Below are 11,307 nucleotides of genomic sequence, written 5' to 3'. Positions count from 1 at the left end.
AAAAAAAAAAAAAAAAAACATTTCTGAGCTGGAGGGAAATCAGCTCTCTGGGATGACAAATGTAGTTCTGGAAGGCACCTCCAAGGCTGTCTAGTTCCAGCTGTAAAAGAGAGAGAGAGAGAGAGGAGAGAGACAGAGATAGAGACAGAGAGATAGAGATAGAGACAGAGACAGACAGAGACAGAGAGAATTGACCAAAGTCCACCCAGGTTAGAATGGTTTGTGTTTGGGCGGGAGCCCCTAAAACTCCAGAGTTCATTTTGGGAAGGTCTCCCCAGTGCACTGCTAGGAGCCTGGCAACAGCCCCTGCCCTCAGAGAACTTTTATTTTCTCGAGGGAGCTGGAAGGGCATCAGGCACGAGAGGCAGTCTTGCCCCTGAAGCACACAATGTGACTTCCCTCCTCAGAGCCCCTCGATCCACTTGTATGTTACAGAGGGGTTGCCCGTCTCCATCAGGGAATGGAGTTTTCCTACTAGGAGATCCCCAGAGAGATGAAAACCCCAGGCCCAGACAAAACAAAAAGGGATTTCTGAGGGAGAGATTGCTACCAATGGGAAGACATGAAAATAAGTGTCAGGGCGCCACATGTACTTCAGACCCCTTCCCGGACCTAATCTGTGAGTCCTTTGAGAGAAGCTATAGGAATCCAGTTGGATCTGCATTTATTAATTTCCTACTACATGCAATAATGGAGAGATTGCAGGCGGGCACTGGACCGGGGGCAGGGAAGGGCGTTTTTGGAAGGAGCGGGGCCTTCTTGGCACCTGCCAAGCTACCAGTGACTGCCTTCTCATCTTACACAGAGGCCCCGCTGGGGGAAGGGACCCTGAGGAGAAGGACTTGTACCTCTTGGGGTCAGTTGAGTCCAGGGGAGTTTCTCTGGCTTTGGCCTTCCCAGTCACCCCAATCTGCTCCCAGCAGCCTCAGCCCTCCGTTCTTCACCCAGAGCTCTCGGCTGAGCCGGCCCTCCCTCCCTCTGCCCCCTCTCTCTCTTTTAAAGTCTTCTCCCTGTGGTCCTTGGCCCCTTTGCCCCTAAGAAAAGGAGAGCTCCAAGAATAGCCCCCTAAAAACTCATCAGGGGGTGCAGGATGTCTGTATCAAGGACAGAAGCCTCGTGCCCCCCACGAAGCACGGTCGTGATAAGCCCCCTCCCACACCAGGACCCTGTTTATCCATAAATGGCCAGCAGGAGCAGCCCCAGGAGGGACGGGTGCCCGGAGCCAAGGGGCTGAGACCGGGACAGCCACCCTAGCAGCCTTGCCTTGCCCATGAAAGGTCCCTGCTGGACAGCTGCTCTGGACCTTGTCCAAATATGGAGCCCTTGAGACTGCCACCTCAAGGGAGGGGTGAGGGGATCCAATGTAGCCCCACCAGCCCCCGGCCCTCCCCTTCCCCCAGCGCTCAGGTATAAATACCCCAGGGCAGCCCCGGCTTAGACCACCTGCCAGTTTTCTCCTCCCAGAACTTCTGAGTCCTCAGGAGCTGGTAAGAATCTAGGAATGCCGGGTCTTCCACTGGTTTCTCTTTTTGGGGGGAGGAGAGGAGGCCCCAGCTGTGTGACCTGGGCCAAGGGAGAGCTGGGAGCCGGGGGAACAGTATTAGACCCCGAGATACTCCCAGAAGGGCCGTGCGCTGTCAGCGGGCAAAGGAGACACACGTACACACTCACACGTACACGCACATGGAAGGACACGAAGAAAAGAAAAGAGAAAAAAGGAAGAGAGGAGAGGAGAGGAGGGGGAGGGAAAGGGAGGGAAGGAGAGAGAGACAGACAGAGAGACAGAGAGAGACAGAGGGGAAGACAGAAAGAGAAAGGAGAGGAGAGAGGAGAAAGAGGGATGGAAGGAGGGAGAGATATGGCGAGGAAGAGGGAAAAGGACAAAGACAGGGAGGAAGAAAGGGAGGGGAGAGACAGAGACAGAAATAGAGACAGAGACAGAGGGAGAGGGACGTAGAGGGGGCAAAGATGGAGAGGGAGAGAAGAAAAAAGAGAGACAGAGAGAAAGGGAGGGAGAGAACTGGAGAGGAAGAAAGAAATGGAGAGAGACAGGGAGGGGGAGAGAGGGGGAAGGAGGGGGAGAGAGGGGCGAGGGAGGGAGCAAATTTCACAGCTGGGCCAAGAGACAGCTGAGTTTAGGACTTGTCCTCCCCAGAGCTGAATGCAGGGAGGCCTTGGGGGGAGGGGAGTCCGTTCAGTAGACAGGCATTTGGGGCGGGGAGGGTGTGCCGGGCACCGAGCCAAGCCCTGGGGATGCCAGGAGCCGCCCCCCAAGGAGCTCCTTTCCGAGGGGGAGCTCTGGGCTCCCCCAAGTGGGGTCAGGATGGGGGTGGGCTGGGGAGGGGTCAGTCTCCCAGGTTGTAGGGAAGGGGAGGGCGGCCAGGCCAAATGCTCTTCCTCTCCCTTCCCTCATGGTCCTAGAGCAGAAAGCACATTCAGAAAGAGGCTTTCTTGGGGGGCGGAGGACCTGGGTTCCGATCCCGGCTGGGGCGTCACTCCCCTCTCTCCGGGCCTGATTTTCATCCCCTCAGAATGGGGGGGCAGCCGGTCCCCCACAGTCCTCAGCTGGGATTCTGGCACCCTGGGAAGGTTAAGGGGGGAGGGGCTGCGGGAATCCTCAATCTGGGGACAGTGGGGTCCCTTTGTTCTCCGGGAGGGTTTAAAAAAAGAAAAGAAACAAGGCTGGTTTTCTGGGTAGAGAGTTAAAGAACCGAGCCCGGCCCCCTCCCGTCGTTCCCCTTGCCCCGATGGCTGGGGGGGGGGGGGGGAGGAAGGGCGGGAGGGGCCGGCAGCCAGGCTCCCCTCCACTCACGCCTCTCTCTCGCAGCCACACCCGCGCCACCATGTGCGATGAGGACGAGGTCACCGCTCTGGTCTGTGACAACGGCTCCGGCCTGGTGAAGGCCGGCTTCGCCGGGGACGATGCGCCCAGGGCCGTGTTCCCCTCCATCGTGGGCCGGCCCCGACACCAGGTACGGAGCGCGGGCTGGGGCGGCAGACAGAACGGCCGAGACCGTCAGAGATAGCGAGACCAGGGGCAGAGACACCGAAAAGAGACAGGATAGAATGGAAAGAAAGGGCCGGGGGAGAGTTGGGGGGAAGGAGGGAGAGGGAGAGATATGGAGAGAGACCGAGAGAGAGCTAAGAGACAGAGAGCCTAACACTCCGCTCCCATCAGAAGCCACCTCTTCCCCCTCCCTTTCTCTTCCCCCTCCCTCCTCTCTTCCCCTCCCTCCTCCTCTTCCCCCTCCCTCCTCCTCTTTTCTCTCCCTCCTCCTTCTGATCCCCCTCCTTCCTCTTCCCCCCTCCCTCCTCCCTCCTCCTCTTCCCCCTCCCTCCTCCTCTTCCCCCTCCTTCTTTCTCCTCCCCCTCCCTCCTCCTCTTCCCCCTCCTTCTTTCTCCTCCCCCTCCCTCCTCTTCTTCCCCCTCCCTCCTCCTCTTTTCCCTCCCTCCTCCTTCTGATCCCCCTCCTTCCTCTTCTCCCCCCTCCCTCCTCCTACCCATCTTCGTCCTCCTCCTCCTCCTCTTTCCCTCTCCTCCTTTTTCCTCTTTCTTTCTCCTTCTCGAGTCCCTCCCCGTCCAGGCTGTCCCCGAGTTCTTCCCGTCCTGTTCCCGCCCCCGCCCCCGTATTCTCCCTTCGCCTTCCTTCCTTCCACCCTTTTTGACTCTTAGCTCAGGGAGAGAAGAAGGTAGCCTCGAGGGCCCTGAGCGGGTGCATCTCAGCTGTGTGACCTTAAATAAGTCATTGGCCTCTTTAGACCTCAGTTTCCTGGTCTGTAAAAGGGGGATAAGATTTGCATGAATGAGCAGGAACATGGCACCTCCTAAAGCTCAAAAAGGGAGCGTTCTGACTTGGGATTCCTCCCGGCTTTCACCCCCCCACCTAACGGTGAGGGCCGCGGAGGGGGGGCCGCTGCCCCTGCAAAGCCTGAGCCGGGCGGGGCGCGCCTTCCCCCGCCCGGGGCTCCCGTACGCACGCCTCCGACACCGGCTCCTTTCCCGTCTCCAGGGCGTCATGGTGGGTATGGGCCAGAAGGATGCTTACGTCGGGGACGAGGCGCAGAGCAAGAGGGGCATCCTGACCCTCAAGTACCCCATTGAGCACGGCATCATCACCAACTGGGACGACATGGAAAAGATCTGGCACCACACCTTCTACAACGAGCTGCGAGTGGCCCCCGAGGAGCACCCGACGCTGCTCACCGAGGCCCCGCTCAACCCCAAGGCCAACCGCGAGAAGATGACCCAGATCATGTTTGAGACCTTCAACGTGCCGGCCATGTACGTGGCCATCCAGGCCGTGCTCTCTCTGTACGCCTCCGGCAGGACCACTGGTGAGCGGCCTGGGCCCCGCCTCCCTCCCCCCCACTGAGGTCCTCCTGCCCCCAGGAACTGGCCTCCATCCCCGCCTGGCCCCCGCCCAGCGCCGCCCTCCAGGCTCTAGGTGCAGAACTCCGCACCCCAGTCCCCCAATAGCTCTTCTCAATTACTCTCGTCCCCAGACTCCCCCACACATCCCCAAGCCCTCCCGAGCGTCGCCCACAACGCCCCTGGCCCCGCCCACAACCTCTCCATAGCTCCCGTCTCAGACTCCCCCACATACTCACTAACCCATCGCGAGCCCCGCCCACAACACCCCTAGCTCCGCCCACATCCCCTCCTCAAAAGCTCCCATCCCCAGGACCCCACCCATAGCCACACCAGGACTCTTTCTCAGAGGTCTCCCCCTCTTTCATTGACGCTTTCCTCCCCAGAGCCCCTTTCTTAGACTGTCTTCTCCTTAGTCCCCCCATACAGTCTTGCACGTTCATCCGACCTGTAGCCAAAGCGTGGGGTGCTCACTCCCTCCAACCCTCCAGGCCCCGCGGCCAAAGTTCTTTTCCGCCAGCACCAGAGACAGCGCTTCGGTCACTTCTGGCGCCTCCATCGGCCCCCTTCCTCCCCCCTCTGCGTTTCCTTTACACCCCCGTAGAGGTCAGGTTCATCCCCTGGAAAGGAGCGTGTGTGTGTGTGTGTGTGTGTGTGTGTGTGAGAGAGAGAGAGTGTGTGTGTGTGAGAAAGTGTGTGTGTGTGTGAGAGAGTGTGTGTGAGTGTGTGTGTGTGAGAGTGTGTGTGTGAGAGTGTGTGTGAGTGTGTGTGTGTGAGAGTGTGAGTGTGTGTGAGAGAGTGTGTGTGTGTATGTGAGTGTGTGTGTGTGAGAGTGTGTGTGTGTGTGAGAGAATGTGTGTGTGTGAGTGTGAGGGTGTGTGAGTGTGAGGGTGAGTGTAAGCGAGCCCCTAAGGATCTGTGTGCCCTGCAGGGATCGTGCTGGACTCTGGAGACGGCGTGACCCACAACGTGCCCATCTATGAGGGCTACGCCCTTCCCCACGCCATCATGCGCTTGGACCTGGCAGGCCGCGACCTCACTGACTACCTGATGAAGATCCTCACCGAGCGCGGCTACTCCTTCGTCACCACGGGTGAGAGCCCCCGCCCCTCCTGGCAAAGACTGAGGTCCTGCCCCACCCCCATGCGCCACAGTGGCCCCCAGAGCCTTCCTCGAACACCTGCAGCCGCAGGGAGTTCTCTACCTCACACGGAGCTCCATGGGGCCATGTTGGGATAGCTCTGATTGCTAGGAATTCCTTCCTGGGTCCAGCCCGGGATCTTCTTCCCAGAACCATTGCATGGTGCCAGATCTGGAACGGAGATTGATTCTGGTTTTGTTCTCCGCAGCTGAGAACAGGATAAACCAAAAGGAAGGCTAAATTTGGAGAACCTGGATTCAAATCTCACTTTACCCATTTGCTACCTATGTCTGCCACCTTGCCAGAGTAACTTCCCCCTTTGGAAGCCTCAGTTTTCTCATCTGTCAAATGGGAGAGTCGGACTGGATGACTTCTAGGTCCTCCCAGCCCTAACTCTGATATCCTAAAGCTAATCCCTCTTCCAGATAACAGTTTTCCTGACATTCAAAGACCTCTCTCTCTCACAACCCATGAAGCTCCTGGGACTTTCCATTCACATAAGAGGCCCCGGAGCTGTAGCTTCTAAATGCCAGACTCCCATGTCAATCTTGGGGCTGTAGTCCGAAAGAAAGTGTTGTCCAAAGCCTTCTCCGTCCCACCCGTCTCCCGGGTACCATCACAACAGCAAGAATCAGCATTGCTAGTAAGCCAGCCTTTGTAAAGGGCTGTAGATCAGATGTGGTCCGGACAGGTCAGAAGAGGGCCGGTTTTAGACATCGCTCTGGACACAGAGGCTAGAATGGAGCCCGGTAATTTGGTCTGATTGCAGCTGAGATGCTCTGCTGACTGATGATGTGCTTAGAAAGCCATTATCCTTCTCCCTCCCCACCCCTTTGGCTCTCCCTCCCCAGCCTCTAGCAGCCTAAGCCTTTGCTCGTGGACTTCCCTTGTGTCACATCTCCCCCATCCTGTCATGGAATCCCACATTTAGAGCTGGGAGGGCTCCGAGTGACTCTTCTGACTATGCCTCCATTTTCTTGGAGGACACGTGGAGGAACTGATTTTGGCAGAGAGGAAGTTAGATCTGGAGGCAGGAAACCCTTTCTGGTAACTGGCTGATACATGGATGTTTCTTAGTGATGGCCCTGAGTTCTGTGCTCCGGGATGGGGATGTGCGCTGCCTGCCCTCAGGAAGCTTCCATTATATCCAGGGGGTCCCATTTAGTCTGCCTTGCAGAGTTGTGAAAATTCAAATAAGATTAAGTTGCTAAATCAGCTACAATTATTGGGTGGAGCAGGGGGGAACCAAGAACAGGACATAAAAGCACAGCTCCAGAGCCGGAAGAGGCTCATTTGACAGTTGGGGAAACTGAGGCTCAGCGAGGGAGAGATTTGTCTAAGATCATACAAGGGAGTTGGGGGTGTTATTTAACCCAAGTTCTCGGCCGACCTGTCAGAAGACTGACCGGTTCTTCCCAGGGGCAGATAGGAGCTGACTCTCAGAATGCCTGTCTCTGTCCCATCTCTCACCTGTTTATTCCTCCCTCCCTCCACAGCTGAGCGGGAGATCGTGAGAGACATCAAAGAGAAGCTAGGCTACGTGGCCCTGGACTTTGAGAATGAGATGGCCACAGCCGCCTCCTCCTCCTCTCTGGAGAAGAGCTATGAGTTACCTGATGGGCAGGTCATCACCATTGGCAACGAGCGGTTCCGTTGCCCCGAGACGCTCTTCCAGCCCTCCTTCATCGGTGAGTTCCCCGGTCAGGGAGGGCTCCCTTCATCTCAGTTCTGCCAGCCTGGTCACAGCCCACCCAGAAACTCTCCATTGTCCCTCTCTGCCTGTCTCCCCTCGGCCACTGTGTGTAAAATGCCAGCTGATGGCACGTAAACTCCTGAGATGGAGGCAGCACAAATATTTCATGTCATTTTGTGGATGAGGAAACTGAGGCTGAGGTGATTGACTGCAGCCGGGGTAAGTGTTAGAACTGGGACCGAAACCCAGGCATCCAACCAAGTCCAGTGGAAGGAGTGGAAGGAGCGTTGGGCTCCAGATCAGAGCATCTGGAGTGGGATCAAGGATCTTTATGACCTTTGACTCCTCAGGGCCTCAGTTTCTCATCCACAGAATGGGAATCTTTGATCAATCCAGTCAGAAGGTAGCATCTCCTTCGGTCCCTTGCATCCCTCCTCATTCCTCCCTGGGAGGACCTTCTCTTATAAGGGAGATTATTTGTTGTTGAGGAGGACATTGTGGTCTGACCTCATGGCAGAGGGATAGAGTCCAAGGACTGGAACCAAGAAGTCCTGGACCCCAGTTTGTGATGCTGGGCAGATCCCTTCCTGGAGTGTTTTTCTTCAGCTGTAAAATGAACTCCTCCCTGTATTGCCCATATCATGTCCAGGAAGCAGGTGGTAGACTCTAGATGTGGGTTCTTGCTGCTGTTCCAGGTGGCGGCGGCCCCGGCAGCCCCACTTTTGGCTGGTGCTCTCACAGGCCTAGAAAACCCTGAAAGAACACTTGGCCTGTTCTCCTGGGAATGGGAGGGAGTACGAGAGGAGCGCAGGAGTCAGCAGACTAGGGCTCCCCGGGGCCGCTGACCTCCAGTCCCCCTCTCCCAGGCATGGAGTCCGCTGGGATCCATGAGACCACCTACAACTCCATCATGAAGTGCGACATTGACATCCGCAAGGACCTCTACGCCAATAACGTCTTGTCTGGCGGCACCACCATGTACCCCGGGATCGCTGATCGCATGCAAAAGGAGATCACTGCCTTAGCCCCCAGCACCATGAAGATCAAGGTAGGGGAAAGGGGGCTACATACTCCTGGAGTGGTTGGAGGGAGGAGAACACCCCAGCAAGAAGCAGAGAGGGGATGCCCCCAAGAGGGGGTTGCTTTGAGAGACCACCAAGAGATCCAGGGAGTCTCATCCCTCTTGCATCCTCCATGGGCCCACACAAACCTGAGGAAGGCGCTTGCTGAGCCCATGCAATCTCTTCTCTTCCCTCAGATCATTGCTCCCCCTGAGCGGAAATACTCCGTCTGGATCGGGGGATCCATCCTGGCCTCCCTGTCCACCTTCCAGCAAATGTGGATCACCAAGCAGGAGTATGATGAGGCCGGCCCCTCCATCGTGCACAGGAAATGCTTCTGAGTTCTCTGCCATGCAGCTTCATCTGGCCGGGGTCCTGGCCCTTTCCTGTTCCCATTGCTTCTTTCCAACTTTATCATAGCACACACCCTCCATCTTTTCCACCTGAGCTGCTGCCCCACCTCTGGCCTTGGTGAAAGCAGAGTCCTTCCTCTTGCTCTTGGCGGTGTCATCATCAATGGCCTCCCCTTGTGCACCTCTCTCCATCATAACTTTGGCGTGGGAGCGGGGGAAGGCAAGTGGTCTTTCTGGGAAAGGGAAACAACCTATTTTCAATGTCACAATAAAGTGTTGGAAAGGAAAACAGTGTCCATTATCCAGTATGCAACCATATACCTATGTCATGTCCGGATGGGCTAATGGGAAAACACACCTAGTATCCATTATCCAATAAGTATCCGTATACCCACGTCATGTCTGGATGGGCTAATGGGAAAACACACCCAGTGTCCATTATCCAATAAGTATCCATATACCCATGACATGTCTGGGGGGGGGGGCTAATGGGAAAACACACCCAGAAGCTCAGGCATTTTCCACTCTGTGTTCCAGGAGAGCTCCCTAAACCCACCCACTTTGACTCAGGTGCCCTCATCACTGCCTACTCATGTCTGGCATTACCCTATATGGGGATGGGAGGAGAGGGAGCAAAGAGAGACCTTTGGGCATGCTCAGTTTCTGCCCAGGAAGTAGGAGTCTAGGATTATGTAATAGATGCTGGCAAACATGGATATCTCAACTTTATGCCTTTAAATGTAGACAGCTGAATTATGCTTCTTCCTTCATTTATGCAAGGATCAAACTGGGAGAACCTAAGTCTATGAATTTTTCTAGAGTTAGACACAATGTCAGAGGAGGAAGGCATCTTATAGAATATTTAAGCCAATCCTGTTTTTACAGATAAGGAAACTGAGGCCCAAAGAGAGGGACTGTTAAGGGACAGATAGTGCTTAATGGCAAAAACCAGTAATAACTTGAATCCTTCTGACTGAAAGTCTGATAATTTTCCAGTTATCCATGTGTCATAGAGGAATGAAGGCCAAAGAATATAGGGTGTCAGCACTGGGCTCTTTGAACAAAAACATCAGATATAACAATTTGAGATATATGAGAAGACGTGGAAGTGGGACTAAGTCAGACCTCATGCTAAGTGATTTTTTGAAAGGTTTGGACAAGATTAGCCTCAGGTTCCTTCCAACTCTCTGTGATCCTGTGATTTACAGTAAAGTGAAGACACTTGGACTTGTATTTATTGTAATTAGAGGAGATCATAAAACCCTCCCCTCCTTCACCTTCATTTTGTTAGTAGTAAGGTGGAGGCAGGTGGGAGATTGATATACACTGTCCCTTTGAGATTACTGCGTCAATGGATTTATTGAACTTTTTGCTGTTTGGGGGTCCTATTGTACCTAGCTGTGGAACAAAAACTTGAGGCATCTGAATGAAACTTTGTTAAAAACAATTTTTTTAAAAACAGCAACAAAGCTAGGAGGGCCATTAGAACAGAGAACATTACAAAACTAGATCCTTTAAAGTTGTTGTTTTGAGATTAGGATTACTATTTTGATGTTTAAGGATTTAAAATATGTTTTTTCCATTTTTATTTTATTTTATTTTATTTCTAGTTTCATGCCCAATTCATTCATCTGCTCTTTTTCTTTTATTGATCTAAGAATTTAAAAGAAAAAAATTTTTTCTTTAAATAATGCTTTGGCTGCATCCCACAAATTTTGGTATATTGTCTTATTGTTATCAATTATTTTTAATGAAATTGTTTTTATGATTTGTTTTTGACCACCCATTCTTTAGGATGATCTCATTTCCTATTAATTTTTAATCTATACTTCAAAGATTCTTAATTTAATGTAATTTTTATTATATTATGGTCCAAAAACAGAACATTTAATATTTCTGCTTTTCTATATCCATATTTCTAAATGTATGTGAGATTTTTATGCCTATGCTCAATTTTTTAGGTCTTATGCATAGTTGGTAAACTACTTTCTATGCTCATTCACTTTCTCCATATATCTATTCTTTCTAAATTCTGTTCATCTCCTTACCTTCTTTCTTGTTCATTTTAGGATTAAATTTATCTACGTCTGAGAGGGGTAAACTGAAGTTCCCCATGAATATAGTTATACTATTTTCTCCTATAACTAATTTAATTTCTCCTTCAAAAACTTGGATGCTGTGCCATTTCATTCATGTATGCTCAATATTGTACCTTTTAGAAATCTATGGTACCTTTTAGTAAGACGTAGTTTTCTTAAATCTCTTTTAATTAGGTCTGTTTTTTTTTATTTTGTTTTGTCTGAGAACACCATTGTCATTCTTGTCCTTTTTATCTCAACTGAAGCAGAACAGATTTTGTTTCAGCCCTTTATTTTAACTTTGTGTCTTTCTGTTTCAAGAGTGTCTCTTGTTAACAGCATATTGTAAGATTCTAATCTTTCCTATCATTTTCTGTTTTATGGGGGAGTTCATTCCATTCAAAGCTACGATTACTATGTATTTTCCTTCATCTTATTTTCTCCTATTTAATTTTCTTGTTTCTTTCTCAAAATTATTTTGCTTTTGACCATTGCCTCCTTTAATCTACTCTACCTCTTATCACCCTGCCTCTTTCTTCTAGCCCCCTCCCTTTCTATTTTCCTGTCGGGTAAGATGAATTTCTATACTGTGTGTGTATATATATTTTTTTCT

General features: G+C 52.3%; 1 protein-coding gene across 1 annotated transcript; it reads left to right on the top strand.

Moving 5' to 3' along the window:
* Nucleotides 1–1,380: 1,380 nt before the first annotated feature.
* On the top strand, nt 1,381–8,905 carry LOC141545938 (actin, alpha skeletal muscle-like). The gene is made up of 7 exons (XM_074273372.1): nt 1,381–1,487; nt 2,828–2,972; nt 4,010–4,334; nt 5,300–5,461; nt 7,006–7,197; nt 8,069–8,250; nt 8,461–8,905. Exons 2-7 carry the CDS (start codon nt 2,844–2,846, stop codon nt 8,602–8,604), a joined length of 1,134 nt encoding a protein of 377 aa, XP_074129473.1. The 5' UTR covers nt 1,381–1,487; nt 2,828–2,843; the 3' UTR covers nt 8,605–8,905.
* Nucleotides 8,906–11,307: the final 2,402 nt, after the last annotated feature.

Source organism: Sminthopsis crassicaudata, chromosome 6 (assembly GCF_048593235.1).
Source record: "Sminthopsis crassicaudata isolate SCR6 chromosome 6, ASM4859323v1, whole genome shotgun sequence".
Lineage (NCBI taxonomy): Eukaryota > Metazoa > Chordata > Mammalia > Dasyuromorphia > Dasyuridae > Sminthopsis > Sminthopsis crassicaudata.
This window is presented reverse-complemented; position numbering and strand designations above follow the sequence as displayed.